This window comes from Cucumis sativus, chromosome 5 (genome assembly GCF_000004075.3).
Source record: "Cucumis sativus cultivar 9930 chromosome 5, Cucumber_9930_V3, whole genome shotgun sequence".
Classification (NCBI taxonomy): domain Eukaryota; kingdom Viridiplantae; phylum Streptophyta; class Magnoliopsida; order Cucurbitales; family Cucurbitaceae; genus Cucumis; species Cucumis sativus.
In genome coordinates, this window is record NC_026659.2 from 28,830,618 (window position 1) to 28,851,542 (window position 20,925).

The 20,925-nt window shown below is 35.9% G+C and overlaps 3 protein-coding genes across 7 annotated transcripts; all 3 read left to right on the top strand.

Moving 5' to 3' along the window:
- Nucleotides 1–66: 66 nt before the first annotated feature.
- LOC101219885 (protein LNK2) lies at nt 67–9,012 on the top strand. 3 transcript variants are annotated; one of them, XM_004142349.3, is made up of 9 exons: nt 70–408; nt 3,554–3,887; nt 4,025–4,145; nt 4,645–4,945; nt 5,035–5,124; nt 6,025–6,738; nt 6,823–6,980; nt 8,005–8,392; nt 8,495–9,012. In XM_004142349.3, the coding sequence occupies exons 1-8, from the start codon at nt 385–387 to the stop codon at nt 8,360–8,362; spliced, it is 2,100 nt and encodes a 699-aa protein (XP_004142397.1). In that variant the 5' UTR covers nt 70–384; the 3' UTR covers nt 8,363–8,392; nt 8,495–9,012. The 3 variants fall into 3 exon arrangements, with proteins under 3 accessions (XP_031741027.1, XP_031741026.1, XP_004142397.1); XM_031885167.1 differs by lacking the exons at nt 8,005–8,392; nt 8,495–9,012 and adding an exon at nt 7,163–7,333 and having other exon boundaries at nt 67–408; XM_031885166.1 differs by having other exon boundaries at nt 69–408; nt 8,005–9,012.
- Nucleotides 9,013–9,533: 521 nt separating this feature from the next.
- On the top strand, nt 9,534–12,746 carry LOC101204465 (F-box protein SKIP5). Of its 2 annotated transcripts, none has more exons than XM_004142371.3 (5): nt 9,534–9,800; nt 10,470–10,614; nt 10,707–10,785; nt 11,511–11,569; nt 12,237–12,746. In XM_004142371.3, exons 1-5 carry the CDS (start codon nt 9,620–9,622, stop codon nt 12,589–12,591), a joined length of 819 nt encoding a protein of 272 aa, XP_004142419.1. In that variant the 5' UTR covers nt 9,534–9,619; the 3' UTR covers nt 12,592–12,746. The 2 variants fall into 2 exon arrangements, with proteins under 2 accessions (XP_004142419.1, XP_011655907.1); XM_011657605.2 differs by having other exon boundaries at nt 9,661–9,800; nt 10,382–10,614.
- A 1,801-nt stretch (nt 12,747–14,547) lies between these two features.
- Nucleotides 14,548–19,815, top strand: LOC101205198 (E3 ubiquitin-protein ligase DIS1). 2 transcript variants are annotated; one of them, XM_031886113.1, is made up of 4 exons: nt 14,548–14,929; nt 17,140–17,363; nt 18,397–18,783; nt 19,226–19,815. In XM_031886113.1, exons 2-4 carry the CDS (start codon nt 17,157–17,159, stop codon nt 19,544–19,546), a joined length of 915 nt encoding a protein of 304 aa, XP_031741973.1. In that variant the 5' UTR covers nt 14,548–14,929; nt 17,140–17,156; the 3' UTR covers nt 19,547–19,815. The 2 variants fall into 2 exon arrangements, with proteins under 2 accessions (XP_031741973.1, XP_011655908.1); XM_011657606.2 differs by having other exon boundaries at nt 14,549–15,228.
- The last annotated feature ends 1,110 nt before the right edge of the window (nt 19,816–20,925 follow it).

Consider the following 20,925-nt stretch of genomic DNA (forward strand, 5'->3'; position numbering starts at 1 on the left):
ACAGAACCCACGTGACCTCTCACGTGCCCTTCTGTTTCAACCAAACCAAATCCTCTCTTTTCCTTCCTTCTTCTTCCTCTTCCATTTCCATTTCCAGTCCCATTCCCATTCCTTTGCCTCCACAAGCCTCCTTTCTGTTTTTGTTTTTCTTAATTTATCTCTTGCCTCTTCTCTCTTCTTTGTGTGTTCCCTCTTATTTTTTCGTTCGATTCTTCGCGGGCTTTTTCAACGCCCTTCTGTTTCCGGATTTTGATGCTTTCTATTGCGGATTTCGAGATTTTCTTTCTCTAACTACTTTCTTTTTTCGGATAATGTGCGGATCAATCTTCGATCAGTTATTGGATTTTGATTCTGGATTAGAGATTCTGTCTGGGATTTTCAGCTATGTTTGATTGGAACGACGAAGAGGTAACCCCCTCCTTTTTCTAGTGGATTTTTTTTTTGTTCTTTTTTTTTTACTTCTGTACGAGGAAGCAGTTGGTGCTTTTGTGGCTGGGTGTGGAAATTGTTTCTGGGTATTGTTTAGCTTGTTTGGTTTAAAGTACTGCCATGGATAGTTTTTGCATTGAGCCACTGAATCAGTGTGCTCACGGCCAAACCCATATCTTACGCTTTCTTTGGAAAAGCTTACTGCAAGAATATGACAGGAATTTGGTCGATCTGATACTCACTTCAGCATTTCATTCCTTAGTTAGTTCAATTTCTTTGAAAGCGAAGGAATGTCAATTAGTAGCTCGTGGAATGAGGAGAGCATTCTGGGAGGAGCTACGAATTATTTTCGAGCTTTGTGGTTGCTGTTGGTGTCTGGCGAGGACTTTGGTGTATGACCAAATGTCACATGAAGGAGTCTTTTTGGCTGGCGTCACTTGATCCACAATGAGTTTTACTAGGTTTATGGTGAGTTATAGTTTCATAAATCCTCCCATAGTTAATGCTGGGTTTACTTGGTCCAACCAATGAGAGAGAGAGTGACGTACTGTATACGAGATACATTCTTACTGTCAAGTGTCAAGAGGTTGGTTGACCACTTTTAAAGAGATGAGACAATCCTCAGGTCCGAGAGTTACGTTTATCCTTTTGGGTTTAGGCTACACCATGTGTGGTTTAGACTAGTATGTATTTGAGAATATGTGGCTCTCTTTTTTTTAAATCCTTCCCTTCTTGATGGGGTGTAAATGTCGAAGACAAGTACGAGGAATTTTGGTTTATGATGAAATTGTCCTTGCATGAGGCAGTTGGGAGAATTGGAAATATGATCTGAGAATCTAGGATTAAAAGCAAGTGATTCCAGATACTATTAAGACGTTGGATTAGATGAGTAACAAACATTGAGCAAGTAGTTAAGGGAAGTTGGGATCAGGTCAACCAAGGATTTCAAGGAGTTATTTATTTATTTTTATACATATAGAAAGAACAACTTTCATTGAGAAAAAAAAAGAATGAATACAAGGGTATACAAGAAAGGAAAAAATAAAAACTGAGCCCACAAAGCCTGGCTTCCAACTAAGTAAAAATACTACATAGACTAGAGTATAAATACAAAAAAAGAAAAAGAAGGAAGCCCAAAGCGAGATCTGAAACCTCATTAAGGACCAAACTTCACTAGGGTCTCTCTCCACACCACGAAACACTCTAATGTTTCTCTTCCCCAGATATCCCACAAGGTAGGACACCCTAGCGTCCCAAAGAAAACGACATTTCTCTTTGACAATCAGATGGAGGAGGAACTCCTTGATCATCAAACAAACATCCCTTTATTGAGCGAGTGCGAAACCAAACTTTTGGAAGAATAGGTGATCAAACGTTTCCTCTGCCTTGCGACAAAGAATGCATCACCAAGGGCCCATTAGCAAAGGCATCTTTCTCTAAAGCCTATCTGTTGTGTTCACACATCCAAGCAAAAAACTTGCCAAGAACATCCTTGGAGTCTTCTTTGTTGGTACTAACTATGATTCAGAGTCGACTAGATAGGCTTCTATAGTGGGTTGTGAATTTCGAAGTTGGCTGCTTTCCTTTTAACATATTTAGGACTTTTTCTCGTTAATTTGGTTTCCTGATCTTGAAAGTGTTCTCTTGTGCTTCTTTCTTCAATCTATTGTATAATCCTTGTTCCTCTACTTTACCTTTACTTTTCTCGCTGTGGAAGGTTAATATTTGCGAGAGGGTCAATTTTTTGCTTGGCAGGTTTTTCATGACGATGTGATGATAACCCTATGGATTGGATTTAGAGGCATTTTTTTCTTTCTGATTAGGTGGGTGGTTGTTTTGACACGGCTTAGCATAGGTGAGTTGAGCGTAGAAAACTTTAGCCTTTGTGATGAAGACATGGTGGTAAACAAGTCTGTAAACTTCACATATAGAACCCTCTGAAGAGTTTCCTCTTCTAGTTTTTTCTTTATGTTCTAAATTTGGAACTTCTTTATTTTCAAGGTTTGAAATTTTCTACTAAGGATGGCTCAGATGCTTGCTTTTACAGGGATTGTTAGTTAGATGGTCCCCTCTACACTCAGTTCTTACTAGTTACTTGTAGTATAGTACAGCTCTGATGGGTCTTATTTCCGATCACAACTACTGATTCTGAGTCAAGCTAGTTATTTTTAGTTCAAACAGTGAGAAGTAGGTAGGGTTTTAACTTAGGTAGGCATGTCTAAATCATTGAATTAGAACCTGGGCACATGTCTAAATCATTGAATTAGAACCTGGGCATAGTTACATTTAAAGTTACAGAATATGCTTCAAAGGTAGGAAACCATTTTATTAATTGATATTAGCATTTAATCAGATAGCCAGAACTTCATTGATAAAAACTGATCACATTTTTGGATCTAGGATGAAATTGGAACTTCTGGAAGATTCAAGACGAAGGATATTCAGTTGATAGTTTTTAAAGATTCAAGATAAAGAATAGTACAAATATTAGACCAAACTTTATAATTAGCTAAAAGAAAAGGGGAAAAAATGAAAATTTTCTTTGGTACATGAAAATATACATATCCTAGAAGCCACTGAGTGAAGTTGTTGCGATTACTTACCAACTGATGAAAAGAGTATTTATCTCTTGAATTTATGATGCTCATTCCATACAACTTTTCAGCACTTGGGTATAGCGGCAGCAGTTATCTAGCAATAGCATATACAACATAGCATCCACTGAAAGTAGAAGACTTAGTAGTAAATACTAATAGTACATTCATTTAATCAGCCTGATAAACTCAGGTAAGATATCTCCAAAGTAGGCAGAAAAAAAAGAGGAGATATCTGTAGGGGATTAGTGATACAAGCTTGACTTCCTCTGTACTTGTTTTTTAACTTCCATATTGAAGACTTTCCTTTCAACCGTGAAAGAGCAGAATAACCCTCATTGTATCATGTGTATCTGGTTGCATAGTTGACCATTTGAGTGATTGTATGATTTGGTGCATTGATTTTTTTCCTTTTCTTTAGTGTATAAACAAAATGGTTTTCATTAGAAAGTGCTTTCTACTCATTGATTACGCATAACAATTAAGTGCTAAAACAATTCCCCACTCTTAAATTTCTATGGTAATTTCAGCTTGCCAATATAATATGGGGTGAGGCTGCTGATACTGATGATCATATTGTGCCTTATCGGGAGGCTGGTGAAAATTATTATGACAAGAAAGAATGGAATCAAGACACGTTATACACAAAGCTTATGGAGCAGAAGTCACCCGGGACCGATAACCATGGAAGAAAGCTGGAAAGCAGTCCTGGCAATGAAGGAGGAACTTCTGCCTCAAACCTCAGCAACGATCCAGTGGCTGACATATCCTTGTCTAAACCTTCCAGAATTGACCAGGACTCTAAGGGTACTGAAGTATCTCATGAATTAACTGGAAACAGGGAATATAATTCACCAAAAAACGGTAAAGAATAAAGTTATTATGTTTTCTTTTCTCTGTAATTTCTACAGCCGTATACATGTGCTCAAATGCTATATTGACGAGCAATGGTATAAAAGTTCAGTCATGTACTGATCCTTTTACTGGCATTATATTGACAGCCGCGATGACCAAAGGTGCACCGAATTTTCAAAGTACTGAAGAAGGTAAAGAACAAGCTGATTTTGTTGACTATGGATGGGCTAATATTGGAAGTTTTGATGACTTAGATAGAATTTTCAGGTACATTGGTATTTTTTTTCTTCCTATTAACTCCTTGATTGAAGTTTGTTTAATTTAGAAGAAAACTATCCTTCTTTATTTTTTATTTTATTTATTACTTTTTTAACTGAAGTCAGATTATACTCATGATGAAGTGGAAAAACTTTTGGAAGAGAACGTTGTTGGGTTTTTATTTTGTGTTTTATTTTGTCTTCTTCTTTCTTAATCTAAGGTTGAGCTCTTTGGACACTTGCAAAACTTAACGTGCTCGTTCTTACAAAAAATCTATTATGATTTATTATTTATATTATCTTGTGAAAATTAGTTGTTGCATGATCACTAGAACCAAGGTTGGTGGCTAGTCTTGCATCTTGATAGTGCATCAGAGTTTTTCTGTCTTTGACCCGTAGAAATTCAAACTTATTCTTTGAAACATCATTGTCGCTATTGTAGTTTTTTTTTTCTCTCTATCCAATGGTATCCATTAGACTGCATATCCTCACAAGTGCCAATTTTGTAGCAATGATGACCCAATATTTGGCCAAGTAAGTCTCAGTGATACTGATGAGCTATGGTCGTCTTCTTCAAAAGATTTGGGTAACAGCCCAATGAAGCTATTCCCGACTGTGGAGTCACGAAATTTGGACTCCAGAGTGGATACAGAAAAAATCAAGAATCCAGAGTACTCAAAACAAAATGAGCAAGTATCTACTCTTCCCAATGGGCAAAGTAGTGATGCTGGACCACTTGCGCTTCAGACTGGAAGTGCAATCTTAACAAATGTAGAAGGAGATATGACTGCTTCTATTGCAAGGGACCGGGTATATTACACGCATAGAACTATTGCATTTTCTCTTTCTATTTTTTTGGTCAAACTTTAAATTCTATGTAATTTGTTTGGCTCATCCAGACAGGTCTGGAGAAAATGCCAAATCCAGATGCAGTGACACTTCACCAAAGAGCTGATATTATCACATCTGCCAATGAGTTTTCAAATAAGGTTTGTTTCTCATTTGTTATTGAAGTAATTAGTCGATGGTCTGTTGGCGTATTTAAGCATTTTTAGCTGCTAAAGAGATTGAATGTTTCAAAGAGTAACTACCCCCATATACTTCAATGGTAATTAATCTAAAAGGATGGCCAGTTTTGGCTGATGGGATGTTTTCATGTTTGGTTTATTATTAATTAGGAAAGTCCTTAGAAACTTCTGCCTAAACTAAGGCAGGCAATGAGCATAAAATTTAGCTTGCCTCCATTGAAGATCTTTTCCACTAAAGGTTTGAAATTCATGTAACAACCATAAAAACTGCCAAGTGGTTGCAATTTACTGGTAAACTCCAGCAGCCGACAAATTGTTCGTCATAGTTGCTCTCTATGTAACCTTTCACATGGTTACTTGTAGTTATTGTCATGTTTTCTCGGCCATACCAATTTTCTGACCTTAGAAATTGTTTCATTTCTGATTTCTTGGTTTGATCGAGGAGCTTCCTTCTTTCTTGTTTGGTTTTTATTACAAGCCTCCAACTAACAGAGTTACAACTTGCAATTAACTTGATAGTAAGTTACCAATAGCCAATAATTAGAAGATCACACTGAACTCTAATAAGTTGAGAGGTGCAATAGGCTCCAACTTACAGTTGTCATGTAATTATTCTACATATGCCTGTTCACTATGTACCCACCCAGAACTAGCAACCTTCTAAGCGTGTCAGAATAAAGACTTTAGTTAACACGTGATTTCATTGATGTGACATGGGATTGTTGCAGATTACATTTTTGTGCTGCAACGATGGTTTCTACATCAACTTCACTGTTTAGGCATCTATTTCTAGACCCTGGTAGATCTAGTCATAGTCTTTTCTGTCCATTATTTAACTTTTATTACTCTTCAATGCTTCAGATTGGTAGGCAGAAGAAACTGTTGAAATCTCGTAAAAGATCTGAGGGGAAAAGCGATGAGAAGATGTTTCAAGACTTTCGTGGTAACTGGCCTTCATCAACAAGCCCAGCAGGTCAGTTTGATAACAATCTAGCTCTACAGCTGGGAACATCTTCACCTTCAATTATGACTAAACATCGGCAGCTTCAAGGACTTGAGCCATTGCAATACCAGCGAAGTTCCAATCCTTCGATGCACCAGTTTTATCCAATTCCTGCAAATGCATATCCTGCTGTACCCTTGTTGTCCCAAATTCAGCCGGTAGATCTCCAGCATCAACCTCTTCTTGGTCAAGATATTTCCCCTGGTAGTACGAATCGTGTGGACAAGCCAGCTGATGGGTTTGTGAAGTCTCTTACCATGACACCTCAAGAAAAAATTGAAAAACTTAGGAGAAGGCAACAAATGCAGGCAATGCTTGCCATTCGAAAACAACAGCAACAGTTCAAGAATCAAGTCTCTACTAGTAGTCAATCTATTTCTCCAAAATGTCCCCAAGAAATTCAGTCACAGCACATTGAAAAGAATGATCTTGATTCTGAAGAAATATACACTCTTCCCGCTCTAGATCCAAAGTCGCCTTTAGAGCAAGATGATTCCAATACGGTCTCCACCACAGTTGATCGTTCTATGGAAGATACAATTCTTTGCAGGCTTCAAGAAATTATTTCAAAGGTACACCTGACTTTGTGAGTGGATTATTTTCCTCCTAGAGTAACCTGACTTTAGTTACAATGCCCTAGAAATGTTTTACTACAGCTGGATTTCAAGATCAGACTTTGTATCCGGGACAGCTTGTTCCGATTGGCTCAAAGTGCAATGCAAAGACATTATGCTAACGACACAAGTAGTTCCAACAAAAGTAGCAGAGATGAGAATGACTTCACTGCTAAAGGAGAAATCAATAGTCATTGCAGGTTAGGACGCATTTCAATACTCATTATCTGTATTGATTTGTTCAGAGATTCTCCCCTAGAATCTTGAAACTTGAAAGAATAATTTTAAGTTTTTGTCACAATCTCGTTTGCTCATGTGAGTCATAAGGTAGTCTATGTCATTTTGAATGTCTTATTCTTTTTCATCTTTTCAAAAATTGCAGTCATATTGAGAGCATGCACGGGACATTTTAAAGACTCTTTAGGGCCTTCGCAAGACAGTTGGGAACCTGTTTTGCCAAGAAAGCTTAATCTTTTCAAGTCAAAACTGGGACTATTGCATTGAGAAACTAAAACATAAATAAATTAGAGCAACATACTCTGCTGTGTTTTAATGGTCGATGTTATGCAAAAACATAATCCACTGGAGCTAAGTTATAGTTAAAAAATAGTCACGAACTCCTATTCTAGAGAGAACAGAAAAAAACCTAATGAAAATAATAGGACTGCTTCTGTCTTCTATTCTTGAAAACTATTTTGCTAAAATGTATGTTTCAGTTGAAATATTGTTTCCTTATATAAGAAAAAGGAAAGTTTTCAACGTTTGTCTCCTTTTCAAAAAAAGACCTTGAGAAAGTTAAAAACCTGGTGGGTGAAAAAGGGAAATTTGGGAGCTTAGCTTATAGTGGCTTAGAGAGCCTTCCAATCCCCACGTATTTTACATGTGTTTTCAAATAAATAGTTATGACTCAAACTCCACTCTATTTAGTTGGAGCTTCTGCAAACAAAATAGAAGTCAAGCCAAAATAAGACAAGGCGAACTCTCTGATATAGTGATATTTATAGTAAGAAATTAGTTCATATCTTTTGTACTAGTTTAATTTAATCCTGCGGTTGCATCCCAAGAATGGACTTGGTTAGTGGTTACTCAGTTTAACAAATGTTAACTCGAATGCTACATATTCCGTAAATATTACAGTTGATTTTCGGTATGTTTTGAGGAATTCCATTGGAATATCTAATTTCTGTGATGTCTTCTGCATTCTTTTATATTATTGTTTTCTAGGATTGCTGGGGTTCCGGATGCTGAAACAGAGACCAATCCCATTGATAGAACTGTGGCTCATCTGCTCTTCCATAGACCCTTTGAGCTTTCACAAAACTATATCGATGCCCCCGGATCTCCTATTTCCACTAAGCTTTCTTCTGAGCAGAAGGCAGATTTGAAGAGCTCGCCAATGGAATGCTTACCTTACAATGCATCGGGCAAACATCATGTTTCTCTTGATGGGTCTAAAAGTTCTTGGACGTTAGCAGAGACGCAGCAGCAGATAAAAACTAGTCCTTGTATGGAGACATCAGATAACACGTCCAATAATGGGTTGGTAGATGATGCAGTTCTTGACTACGAAGCTTCCCAGTGAGGAAATGTGCATGCCATTAATATCATACGGGTAATTCATTCCTTTATCTCTTCCTGGCTCAGTTTGCTTCGCATGCTTTTGACCATATGGATTTATAATGCAAGATCTTCCTTTTGCTCATCTGCCTACTAGATCTTACAAACCACAGTTGTGGGAGGTTCAAAACATCGACCAACTCGTGGAGCTTGAAGTATCAAAACCTCAGAATGTACAACATGTCTAGTATTCAGAAAAAATAAAATCGGAAGAACGATTTGGAGACCAACTTGTCTGTATCTTAACATGCACCAGCATCAACTGGGTTGTGTTATTTGTGTGATGCTATGTCTGTGTAGTACCTGTGAGCGTCTGGATGTTTTTTTTTTTTTTTTAATTTTAGTTCTTGTTGGAAGATTGAAATATAACTTTAGATCATTCATCACTCCAAACCAATGGAGTTTCCACGACTCTGATAAATTTTAAAATCCTAGTGGTTACTTTCTTAAGGTGAAGGTTAGTGAAGTTGTATTCTCAATGAGCTTCTCGAGTTCTGGTTGGATTTTTGGATAACTACTCAGCTAGTGAATTTGTATTCTCAATGTATGTGTATGTCTACGAAAAAAACTGACTGTTTGAGATTGAATATGATACGCTGATTAGATGATTCAACATCTTATCCTTTGTTTTACTGAATGCATGCTAGTGAGACCTTCTCATTATAGTCCATTTGATAAATATGACATCTTCTATAGATTATGGTACTAAGTTGTGGAAATGAGTTTTAGGAAGCAACAAAGGGACATGCTTGGTTAGCATCGGGATGCATCTATGATACAAACCTTAAGTTCAATTTTACAATGTGCAATTCCACTTTGTACCATACAGATTATTAAAATTACACAGACAAAGTTCAATTTCTAAAACAAAGCCTCTGAATTTGATAAATTTGCAGTGCAAAGTGATTAACCAAGATTTGTCAAAGGATGGTGTTGGTGTAGTATTTTTTAGCTGACTCATTAAAAAAAGAAGTAACATATAAGCTGGGTTCGACCATTCAGTTACTGCCACATCATGGCCCATGTGTGGCCCGGCCCAAACAGATAAAATGGGCTTTGATAATATTGAGAAGTTCAAAGCCCAGAAGAAGGTCCTAACTTCTACGTAGCTTAGTTATATACGGATGGAAGCAAGGGAAATCCAAGTACAAAGTAAACGACAGGAACTGGAAGCTATGATTTGGTCATCTGTATAGTGAGTCGGGAGCTTCGTTGTGGGGCTATGGCCAAGGCCGATATGAGCCGAGTGGTAAAGGACCAGAGCCGGGTTGCCATAGTTTCGATGGAAGAAAACAAGCAAAGAAAGTGGAAAAGAAAAGGCACTTCATCCTCCTCGCCTTCTGTTAACAGCTTGGATGATGGTTGTCTAATGCATATTTTCAGCTTTCTTTCCCCCATACCAGGTACCTCTCTTTCAATTTCTTGTCTGAACGTCTATTCTTTCAGTTTCTAGAATCTCAAATTTAAGGGTTCTGTTGTTTATTTTGCAAATTTGGGTGGTTTGCTCTGCTGCTAAGCAGAAATAAAAATCGAAACGCTTGTCAAAAACCATGAAGGAGTGATTTTGCAATCTTTGGGGTATTTCTGGAAATGGATTGGGGAAAGGATTTTAATTGTAATTTTGGGCTTGGCGTGAATTGGGGATTGTTGTTTCAATGTATAAAGTAACTTACGTACTTGTTTCAGCATATCTATATCAAAAAGAAAAAAAAAAAAAAAAAACTTCGAAGAAATGAAATGCTTAGCTTCTTTGGGTTGGTTCTGTCGGAGTCTATCACTGAGCCTTATTGGTTTTCATTATGTGTGGTTTAATGGAATTGATTATGAAGTGAGAAGTTCTTTCCTTGGGCTTTGGATATGAATCGATTGGATATAATACATACATTGGTATGTGATACTGAGGAGTCGTTTAAAGAACTAAAAACACACGTGATGCATTTCTTTTGCTTCTTCTCTATTCTAGTGACCAAGTTTTTACTTTTAGCCTACTGAAGTTGTAATTGAGAGGATGCCGCCTGTTTATTTCCGTGGAGTTTCTGCCTTTCCTGTCACTTTTGCCATTGAGTTTGCAGATCGGTATAACACCGCCCTCGTTTGCCACAGATGGCGTTACTTGGCCTGTCATCCTAGGCTGTGGCTGCGAGTAGAACGATCTATTAAAGATTTATCTGAGCCGGGAGTTTTCCCAACAATCGAGGCGGCTGTTGCTGCTGCTAGGTAAATTCTTGCATGTTTACGATTTGTTTCTTAAGAGTGGGAATGAATAGAGTAAGTTGTTTATAGAGCCTAAATGATTCTGTTCTCTATAGGCCTGGTGACACCATACTTATTGCAACAGGTGGAGTTCATTCTGCCTCTAACATTCAAATAACAAAACCACTTTGCCTGGTATATTCCATTTCCCCCTTCTTTTAGTTGCCTGGCTGTGGAATTTTACTCTTAGGTCTTAATGTATGGTTTAAATGTTATCCAATTGGCCTGTCTCTGCAGCACTCATGTCTAGTTTGTGATTAATTCAAGTACCCTTCCAGAGGAAAAGTGTCATGTTATATATGTGGAAGGACCTGTCAATGAATAACTAGGAAAAGCATTTCTTTTCGGAAAAAAAATGTGGCTAGTTTCTCTAGAAAGGTCGCTGCTTGCTAGAATTTGGGTTTATGTTATTCATCTTTAACGAAACTAAGAAATGATTGGATCGAACAAGATAGCTACAAAATATAATTGGAGTTTTAAAAGAAGGTGGATCTGGGGTAACTAGTTAGCTATTTGGGTTCTGCTATGCAGTTTTAAAGTGAATTTCTCTGTGGCTTGGCCCTGCATTTTCAATTCAAATTGAGTACTTGTTTGAAGTGGCAATATTGTTAAGCTATTTCCCTGTACTTGCTTTTAAATCTTGGTGAAACATTCATGGTCCCTTGTGCTCAGCGTTTGGACTTTATGAGCTTTTAACTTCAAGATTTTAGCACCTTTGTATGCTTCAACTTATTCCATAATGTTGTAGGTTTTGACCTTTTTGGGGGCTTAATTTATGATAGAAGTGGTGAAAGACTCATTTCATAAGGAATTTAAGTTTCACTATTTTTCATCATTTTATCTTAAACTTACTATTTCAGATTGGTGGAGGTGAGCTTCCTGAGGAGACAACACTTTTCTGTACTCGTGGTTCGGAGAGGTACATAACCGATAGCATATAATGTAATTTGCAACGGTGTCCTATAGGGTTTTTTTTTCTCCCTCTTTAACATTTCCAAGAGATCATTTATCATCACCCATCTCGTTATTGGTGCCCTCTAATTGAATTTGTTATTTACTTATAGTGACTTCACTTGATTCATACATTCTTTCATCATGGATGTATTGCATTCTCATTCAGCAGCCAGGTCTGGAGAAGGCCTTGCATAAACTTCTTTTTTTATTTGGTTCAAATCCCATTTTGATCAAGAGAACTTTCATATATTTGTTTCATTTTGGTCACAAGGTTCAAAGGAGCCTTCCTACGTTTAGGAATTAACCGTTTTTGGTGATATAACTTTTAAAAATTGTCATTTTGGTCTTTACTAGTGTTTTGTCGCCAATATTCACTCACCCAATGGTCATCTCAGGCAACCTATGAGGTTCAATGTATTTCTATGTTAGCATGTACAACATGCTCAAATCGTGTGTGTATGTTAAAAGCAAAGTGGTTGTTTTCTTTGAGTACATAAGCTAAAATAAATAGATATTTTGAAAGTTTAAGGGCAGACATTCTAGAGTTCTCGAAAGTTAAGAGGGCCCAAAGGAAGATTTATGATTTTTAAAGGAAACTTATTATTGACTTCCTATTTCTTCTTAACATGCAGTGCTTTGGAGTTCCTGTCTACCAGTAAACTTTCCAACTTAACAGTCAAGGCAGAACTTGGTTGCTGCTTGCTTCACAGGAAGGGAAGATTGATTGTAGATGGATGTGTCCTCCAATGTGAGTCAAACCCTTTGGATTACCTATCATGCCCCATTGTTTGTACAGCAAGTCCAGATAAGTTATTGCCTTCCTCAGTGAAGGGTGGTTATACACACGGCGTTTCTGTCTCTCACACTCGTATTGAGGGTGGAGCCAAAGCTGTCCTAACGAGTGAGGACCTGACATTGCAGCATGTTCGAGTTATTTATGCTCGAACAGCTCTTTTCTTTTGGTTTGATGTTGAATACAAGTTATAATAATGCTGTTGTAATGTATTAGCAATGTGCATTTGTTACAAATTGTTAATCTTTTAGGTATGTTGTTATATTGGTGATTATTTAACTTGTATTGCGTCTCTGTTTATGCTTTTATCATAATCCCTTTCAATGTATTATGTCCTTGTTTTTCTTTTTCCCTGATCTATATTCTTTAGTTAATCTATAAATCTATTCATTAAACTTTCAAAATTAAAATTTAGTCTCTGTTATTGGTATATTGACATCTGTAAATGTTTGAGAATAAAAAGATTCGAATTTATTTGGCACATCTAAAAGTTCATTTATCTAATAAACACAAATCAACAATCAGATTTTCTATTCTAATCCTCAACTAAACTTTCACTTTAACCAAGCAATCTCGTTGGTGATATTACCAAGAGATTTTATTGTAACACAGAGAAGATTCATTTCAATTACAAACTAGTTTAAGGGACATTTTTTCTTCTCTAATGAAGTGCCTGATTTGAATGTTCAACATAAGTTTGAGGATCGGAATTTCTAATAATAAAACATAAGTGATAGCAATTCATTTTCAAAATTTCCACATTGGGATTAATTTGCCCTAGTTTGCCCGTGTATAAATCTCCCTAAATCCATTAGTTTCAAGAAATTGAAAGTTTAAGATTAATCTTAACAATTAAGTTTTGGTTCAAAGTTGATTTTCTTTTCAAAAGAAAAGGCATGAAAGTTAGTGCTGAGTATGAAGTATGAATGAGTAACTTGATTTTTTAGTATAAAAATAGAATGCACATGGGCAAACATTTATTGTTCTTGGTCATGGTCTTCTCATATAACATTTAATAATTTCAACCACTATTTCTTCTTGATGTTCTCACTTAGACTTAAATTAAGACCATGTGATATACCCATATGTGCTTTACATACCTTTTCAATTCAGATGACAACATTTAGATTTTCTGATTCATACTTTAAAAGTAGAAATGTCTCTAAGTTTTATAAAATGATACTCTTTTTTTATTAGCCTCTGCCATGCAAATTATATCATTATCCCTTTGACGAATTTTGGAAGAAAAAAGGTAAACTTTTGTATAATGTTCTTTAGGATCAATCAATACAACAACACCAAAAAAAAAAAGTCCTTCAAACTTTCAATTTTGTTAACCAAATATTTGTTTTTTCAAAAAATAAAACAATTCAGTTGTTTTTATTTTGTTTTTAAATATTTGACCATTTCTAATTTGGTAGCTTTGAGACTTTTTAGTTATAGGTTTATTTTGAAAAGTTGTTAATATTAATTGATGTTGATCATTTTAGGACAAATTAAGTATCTATCTCCTTTATTTCTTGTGGACTCTATTTCTAACTTCTAACCTTTGAAAAGTTTGAAATTTGAAATTTACAAAATAAATATTTTCAAACTTTAACAACTAAAATATGATGACAAACTTTAACAACTAAAATATGATGACAAACTTTCCAAACCAAGAAAAAATGTAAAAAACTGTTAATAGTTTTTATTTATAACACTACTCCCTATTATTATTGTTATCTACTTTTTTTTTTTTATTAGCTTGAAGACTAATACATAATAAAAATTAGAAGCATGTTTTACTTCTAAAATTTGATTTCTTCGAAGTCTGGAGGTACGATTTCTCGTGTCATATAACTTAATATAGGTTTCAAGCCAAGATTTGAAAACAAGACGAGTAGTTTTAAAAGTTAGTTTTTTTGTTTTTGAAATTTAAGTGAAAAGTGGAATATGAAAATGATTAAAATTAACTTAATTAGAAGAAATAATAAGTAAGAAAAAGAAGAAATGCCCTAAAAACGGATGATTTTGGTTAAGAAAGAAATGGAGAAATGATGAAACAAAATATGCGTTAAGCTTTTGGTTGGAAGAAATGGTTTGATGTTGGAGTGTTTTGAAAGGCTATATAGGGGTTGGTGTAATGTGATTGTAAATACATAAAAGTATTTATGAAGAGAAGAGCGTTAACCTAAGAAAAGGAGACCGGGCGAGGGCGAGGGCGAGGGCGAGGGGAGGCGGCTGCTTCGGAGTCAACCATTCCAATGATTCATATATTTCATAAGCACAGTGATTCTTACAAATACAAACGCTGCCGCCTTCCCTCTCTCTTTCCAACCTTCGTTTAAATACAAAAAAATTGGAAAAGGAAAAGAATTTCCCTTTTCTCTCTTCTGGGTATTTTGAATCTTTGATTGATTGCCTCTCCATGAAAAAGGGTTAACAGAACTCTCAGATTTCATTCAAAATGAATAAAGAAATCGAATAAATTTTCGGAATTTCGAGGACACTGAAGCCGGCCTGCTTGTTGTTGTGGGCAAGGGGAGAAGGGTCCGCACGTCTTAATTTCTCTCTTTTCTTTTCCCCTTTTTGTTCTTTCTCGAGAAAAAAAAAATCTCTCTCTTTCATCATACGCTCCTCTTCCCCGGCTCCTACTCTTCCCCCCCCCCCCCCCCCCCCCCCCTCTCTCTCTCTCTTAGCCTTTAATTTGAATTCTCTCCGCTCTCAAACGCTCACTTCTTCACATTTCTCTCTGTACTACCTCTTTTACTTGCTGTTTATTGTTTTATCACAAACCGAAGTTGTCGTTTACTCAGATTTCTTTGGTGGGGTTCTCGTCCTCTTTTGAGGTATTTCATGTTTTCTTTGATTTTTTCTCTTCATGGGGTTTGGGTTGTTGTGATTTGGGTTTCTTGTTGATGGGTCTTTTTTCTCTTCTTTCTGGGTTGTGTTCGTTTTTGAATGTCATAATCTGCATTCAGTTTTTGGGTTGTCTCAATGTCACTCTGGATGTTTCTGGTTCTTTGATTGCTTTACTCTGCGCATTTGTTTTTGTTTTTGTTGTTGTTCAATAGGCCTCAATTTTTCTTTAGTTAAATTTTTGTTTGGTGTTCTGGGTTTAGAAAGGTTGTTAGTATCCATGATAAAGTTGGATATGAGTTTCTACACGGTTTAGTTTTTCCTTTATGGTAATTAAATTGATTCCATTGGAGGGTTTAGTGCAAAATGTGTTTGCTGTTTTGTCTTTTCATTCGTTCCATTGGTTTTCAGTTTTCACTCTCATGAATTTGAACTTTTGGTGGTATTTCATGCACTGCTCAAGAATGACGAGATATATCCTGCACTTACTCTTTTTCTCCTTTGGGTGTTCTGGTTTTTTGCTAGTAATCTTTTGGATCACTGAACAGGATATTGGATTATGACTTAAGATGCTCTCTTTTTCTTTTAGTCAAGCATCTTTTGTGTTAGTTGACATATATTTATTTACCAATTCATTATTGGAGGAAACAAGATGGTTCTCAAAAATAAAAGCTTGGCAGAGTTCTTTTAAAGTTTTTTTTTTTTTTTTTTGGGTTTCCCTTTTGGCCACCCGTTTTAATTATTGCAATTTGCAATTTGCAATTTGCGAGATGTTAACGAAAGTAGTTCTTATCCCTTTTTTTGTGATAGTGGGTGCTTCCTAGATCCTTATAGACTAGTTTTTTTGCCAGTCTTATTTTTGCACAATTTGGCTTGAAAGAAATAGGACTTTCATAAGTGCTTTTGAAGTTTTCTTGTAAGTTGTAACTATAATTCATCATATTACTTTTGGACGCTCCTCCCCTTACGTTCCATGTTGGTCTGTGTACTTTTAATATCCTGATTCCTGCCTGTACTTTGATTCTTCTTAAAGTAAGCCACTCTTTTATAACCAGCTGTTTATCTAAATTGGTGAAAACACCCTTCTCTAGAAATATTTGTGGTTTTGACGTGTCCCTTTAGAGAAGTGTATGGATATGCTAGGGTCTTCACCTCATACTGAAAGCCCCTAGAGCTTTACCAGAACCTGTCGTAATATAAACACTCTTCTCGAGAAGGATTTCTGGATTTTGACATGTCTCTCGAGAGAAGTGTCATTCTAAAAGCCAGATTTGCTTTAGATGACAGGCTATCCGAATGTGAAAGATTTTTTATGGTCAAGATTGGTTCTTGTGAAATACCCTTTTGTAGAAAGATTATATACTGGGTTTTCCTTGGGATTTATATACTGGTTTTTGACAATAGCAGCCTAGTTAGTTTCTGTAGAGATGTTTGGAGTAATGACTGGTTTTTGTAAATGGAAGGGAATTTGACAGAGGGAGGTGGGAAAGTTGGTTTAGTATCTTGGATATCCTAACCCTAAGAAAGAACTTCTGGCAAGGGAATCCTTGTTTCTATGCACTCTAGTGTCACTGTAATATCTAATCTCCACCACGAGAATCCAGGGGTTTCTTTTGCCCCATCAGTTTTCCCTATGCTATCTAAAGAATCGAGGATGTGGAGCATTTGCTTTTTGTGTTTTGTGGTTAAATTATCCGTTTTGTCTTCCCTGGTGTTTTTCTAGGGTATTGAAATTCTAGAAAGCTCTCCAAGTACACTGCTTTTTTATTTTGACAAACGAGAGAGCTTTCGTCTAATTTTATTTCCTTTTTAAAAGGTCCTACTTACTTAATTCTCACTTACGTTATTAATACTTGCAAGTTCTTTTTCATACTTTTTCTAACTCGGGTTTATGCATGTAGGCATTCTATTCATAAAAATGACATCTGCAAATCCTTATTTTGATGACATCCGGAACAAACCTGAGGTTATTGATCCTCCCCAAGATGATGACATGATGGATGTTAGTGAAAGTGTGAGTGATCCTGCTCGATCTGGAGGAAAACCTAACGTAGTCTCTAGCAGTGTTCGTGAGCTGTTGGAGTGCCCTGTTTGCTTAAATGCTATGTACCCTCCCATTCATCAGGTTTGTTATCATCCTTTTAAGATCTTTTGAATGAAATTGATTTGTTGCTGGAGAGGGCCTGGGTGAAGGGTTTAGGTGGTGTCAATCATGAACTAATGGAGTTGGTGGTGATGTTAGTTATGGAAAAGGTTTTGGTGGTGGGTTGGAAAGATTTAGGTTTTGGGAGGTGGATTTGGTGCAGGGGCTTCTGGTGGAGGCGGAAGTGGCCATCCTAAACTTTGAAAAATCTCATTAATTATACCTTGTTATTATCTTCTCATGAAACTATACCTATACTCATGGTTGTGGAAGAGACTACAGTATCTGTCAAGAGAATAATACAAAACAAAATCGAAGTGGAAGATGAGAAGTCAGCTCACTCTAAACCTCCAATTGACTTGAATTAAAAGAACTGTATAGTTAAATTGGATACTGATTCCAAATAAGTATTATTATCCTCAATCTCCAAACAACTACCGAACTCTCTTCAAAGAACCCATGAACAATGATCTTTATCATTCCACAGGTGACGTAGAATTCCTAATTTGTCCACACGATATTGGCCTTAGACTTAAAGGCATCTCTGGAAGGCACAAATTTGAGCAAACATATTCTGCACTTTAACCAACAACTAACTATTCCAAAAAAAAAAAAAAGGTTAACCAACAACTAGAAGCCATTCCATATCTTGGATGATAGACTATGTTGGCTCTGTTTCTATACGTAATACACCCCCTTCCATTGGATTAGTATAGCAGGTTAATGAAAAATCTTACTTAAGATATTTGTGCTTTGTGTGGATGTAGTCGTCTCCTTGCTCAGATTCTTCGTTTATGCGATAAAAAAACAGACGAACAACTTAATCTGGTTATCAACTAATTTGGAGGTAGAGATCTATTTTTCTCTATAACCTTGACCAAGTGTTCTTCTTGAGTTTATGTGAGAGTTCTGGATTTTCCCCTATATTATTGAGAATACCCATTTATTTCTGGTATATATGACAATTATTTTTGTATCTTGTATTCTTATGTCAATTAACATTCTATTGTTGCAGTGTTCGAATGGTCACACATTGTGTTCCGGTTGCAAGCCTAGGGTGCACAACCGGTGTCCGACCTGCAGGCATGAACTTGGCAATATCAGATGTCTTGCATTAGAGAAGGTGGCTGCATCTCTGGAACTTCCATGTAAATACCAAACTTTTGGATGTGTGGGCATATATCCATACTATAGCAAGCTGAAACATGAATCTCAGTGTATATATCGACCCTATAACTGTCCGTATGCGGGTTCGGAATGCTCAGTTATTGGCGACATTCCATTTTTGGTATCCCACCTCAAGGATGATCACAAAGTTGACATGCATAATGGAAGCACTTTCAATCACCGATATGTCAAGTCAAACCCACAAGAGGTCGAAAATGCCACCTGGATGTTAACGGTACCATTCTGTTTGTCTTATTTTATCATGTTCCATTTTGTTTGGCCCGTTGAATCTTGATCAACGCAAGTTTTATTTTTGATGAAAGAGCCTTTTTTTTCTTTTTGAAAAAGATAGAAAAGGCTTATGAGTTGAGAATAAACAGACTGACAATGAACATGTCCTCTTTTATTAGATAGGGATCAGATCAAGTTTATAGCGTTGCTATCACTTAAAGAAAGGACAATAAAATTATTTTTGTTTTTTAACAGTTTGGGGACTGGAAGCTGAACTGCCTTTTGGTTCCCCCGAAACAACTTTCGTTTTGTGAACCCATTTTAAAAAATGAACTCGAAAAAAAATTATAAAGTGGATCAAGAAGCCTTTTCTTTTTAATTCTTAAGAACAAACTTGTTTATATTCAGAATAACAGAACTGATACCCTTTTTCGTTTGATTTCTAGGTTTTCAGCTGTTTTGGTCAATACTTTTGTTTACATTTCGAAGCTTTCCAGCTCGGAATGGCACCCGTCTACATAGCTTTCTTGCGGTTTATGGGCGACGATAATGAAGCAAAGAACTATAGTTATAGTCTTGAGGTTGGTGGAAATGGGAGGAAGATGGTGTGGCAAGGAGTGCCACGGAGTATTCGGGACAGTCATCGGAAGGTCCGAGACAGTTTTGACGGTCTCATTATCCAACGTAATATGGCACTCTTCTTCTCGGGGGGAGATCGGAAAGAATTGAAACTCAGGGTAACTGGTAGGATTTGGAAGGAGCAGTAATGGTCTGTTTCCAATCACCATTTTTTAAAAAAATGTTCTATGTTTAGCTCCTTACTCCTAAGAGAATGTAAAAGTAGGCTAATTAGAGAGTTGTGATATGATGATAGGTCTCCAGTAATGTAATGTAGTTATTTTATTTTTTTAGTTGAAGAATCAAAGGCAAACTCTGTTTGCTTGTGGAAAATCAAATACATGAATGAACTGTGACAGCAAAAACCTGTGTTCTTACTTCTTCACTGTTGCAAGAGAGAAAGGTGTTCCATTGTTCATCTCTTTATTTATTTATTTCACTTTTTGCCCCTCACAATACTTGAAATAACATTTGTAGGTCCAGCAGTTATTTTAAATGAAGAAAATGAAACTGGATGTCAATTTTAATCATCAGTTAATAATTATAATATGTACGTCCACTACTAATTATGTAAAATTATTGATTCAAGTAAAAGGTGAAAAGGGTTCAACATCACTCTGTCATTAAAAAGACTAATGAAACGTATAAAAGAAATATTTTGATTATTATATAAGTATTTAAAAATGAATAATATTTTAACAAGAAAAACAAATGAACAACCTTAAGACAGTTGTCTGGTTTAAAGCTACCAAAAGTGGCAGCCATTTATATTCAGTTGGAGTTGGATCCTACTATCATTTCTGCCTAATTCTTATGACTTTTTCCATTCAATGAATCTAAAGTTTTGCTCTTCAATTCTTTATTTTTGTTGGGTCAAAAGTGTTATCTGTTATAAACTTTTGTCCTTAAGCTTTGATTTTTAAACTATTTGTTCTCAAAATTTTCTTTTAACAACAGTTATTAACATTCGCCAAGTACAAGAACGGGAAGTACATGAATTTGAACTTGCATTTAGACTTCCATATATTAAATTAGAAACAAAAAAAACTATAGAAAATTAGAATGAGATTAGCTATAAACAGTGAGAGATGGTACAAAGTACAAACCACTCATCAATATATGTTATCAATCACCACATAAGCATATTTTTTGTACCGTCATGCAATGGCACATATGACTAAAGATGACTATGTTCAAGAGAGAGAGCATTTAGAATTATAGGCACAAGTCAGTCTTTGTTATGCCTTGTCCTAGGGAAAAGAATTAAGTTTAGATATCACTTTTAATGAAGACCACCTTTTGGATATAAAAGATTATCAACCATCATAAATAAAAATAATTTGATTGATCAAACCTCCAAACTATGACCTTAAACAAAATTTAGATCATATGGTTAAAAGACTTTATTTTTGAAAGTGAGATATTTTAAAAATAAAAGGATAGGTTCAGAGGTGTTTAATAGAAATTTGTATATGTTTAAATAGAGAAATTAAAAAAGAAAAAAAAAAAGGTTTTTGTAATGTTTGTG

Bases quoted from the DNA above. Each gene is read 5' to 3' on its own strand.
- LOC101219885 (XM_031885166.1), top strand. From the start codon at position 385: ATGTTTGATTGGAACGACGAAGAG. The intron at 409-3,553 runs GTAACCCCCTCC...TGGTAATTTCAG, and splicing joins TTGATTGGAACGACGAAGAG to CTTGCCAATATAATATGGGG. The intron at 6,981-8,004 runs GTTAGGACGCAT...ATTGTTTTCTAG, and splicing joins GAAATCAATAGTCATTGCAG to GATTGCTGGGGTTCCGGATG.
- LOC101204465 (XM_004142371.3), top strand. From the start codon at position 9,620: ATGGCCAAGGCCGATATGAGCCGAGTGGTAAAGGACCAGAGCCGGGTT. The intron at 10,615-10,706 runs GTAAATTCTTGC...TGTTCTCTATAG, and splicing joins GCGGCTGTTGCTGCTGCTAG to GCCTGGTGACACCATACTTA. The intron at 10,786-11,510 runs GTATATTCCATT...TTACTATTTCAG, and splicing joins TAACAAAACCACTTTGCCTG to ATTGGTGGAGGTGAGCTTCC.
- LOC101205198 (XM_031886113.1), top strand. From the start codon at position 17,157: ATGACATCTGCAAATCCTTATTTTGATGACATCCGGAACAAACCTGAG. The intron at 17,364-18,396 runs GTTTGTTATCAT...CTATTGTTGCAG, and splicing joins TGTACCCTCCCATTCATCAG to TGTTCGAATGGTCACACATT. The intron at 18,784-19,225 runs GTACCATTCTGT...TTTGATTTCTAG, and splicing joins ATGCCACCTGGATGTTAACG to GTTTTCAGCTGTTTTGGTCA.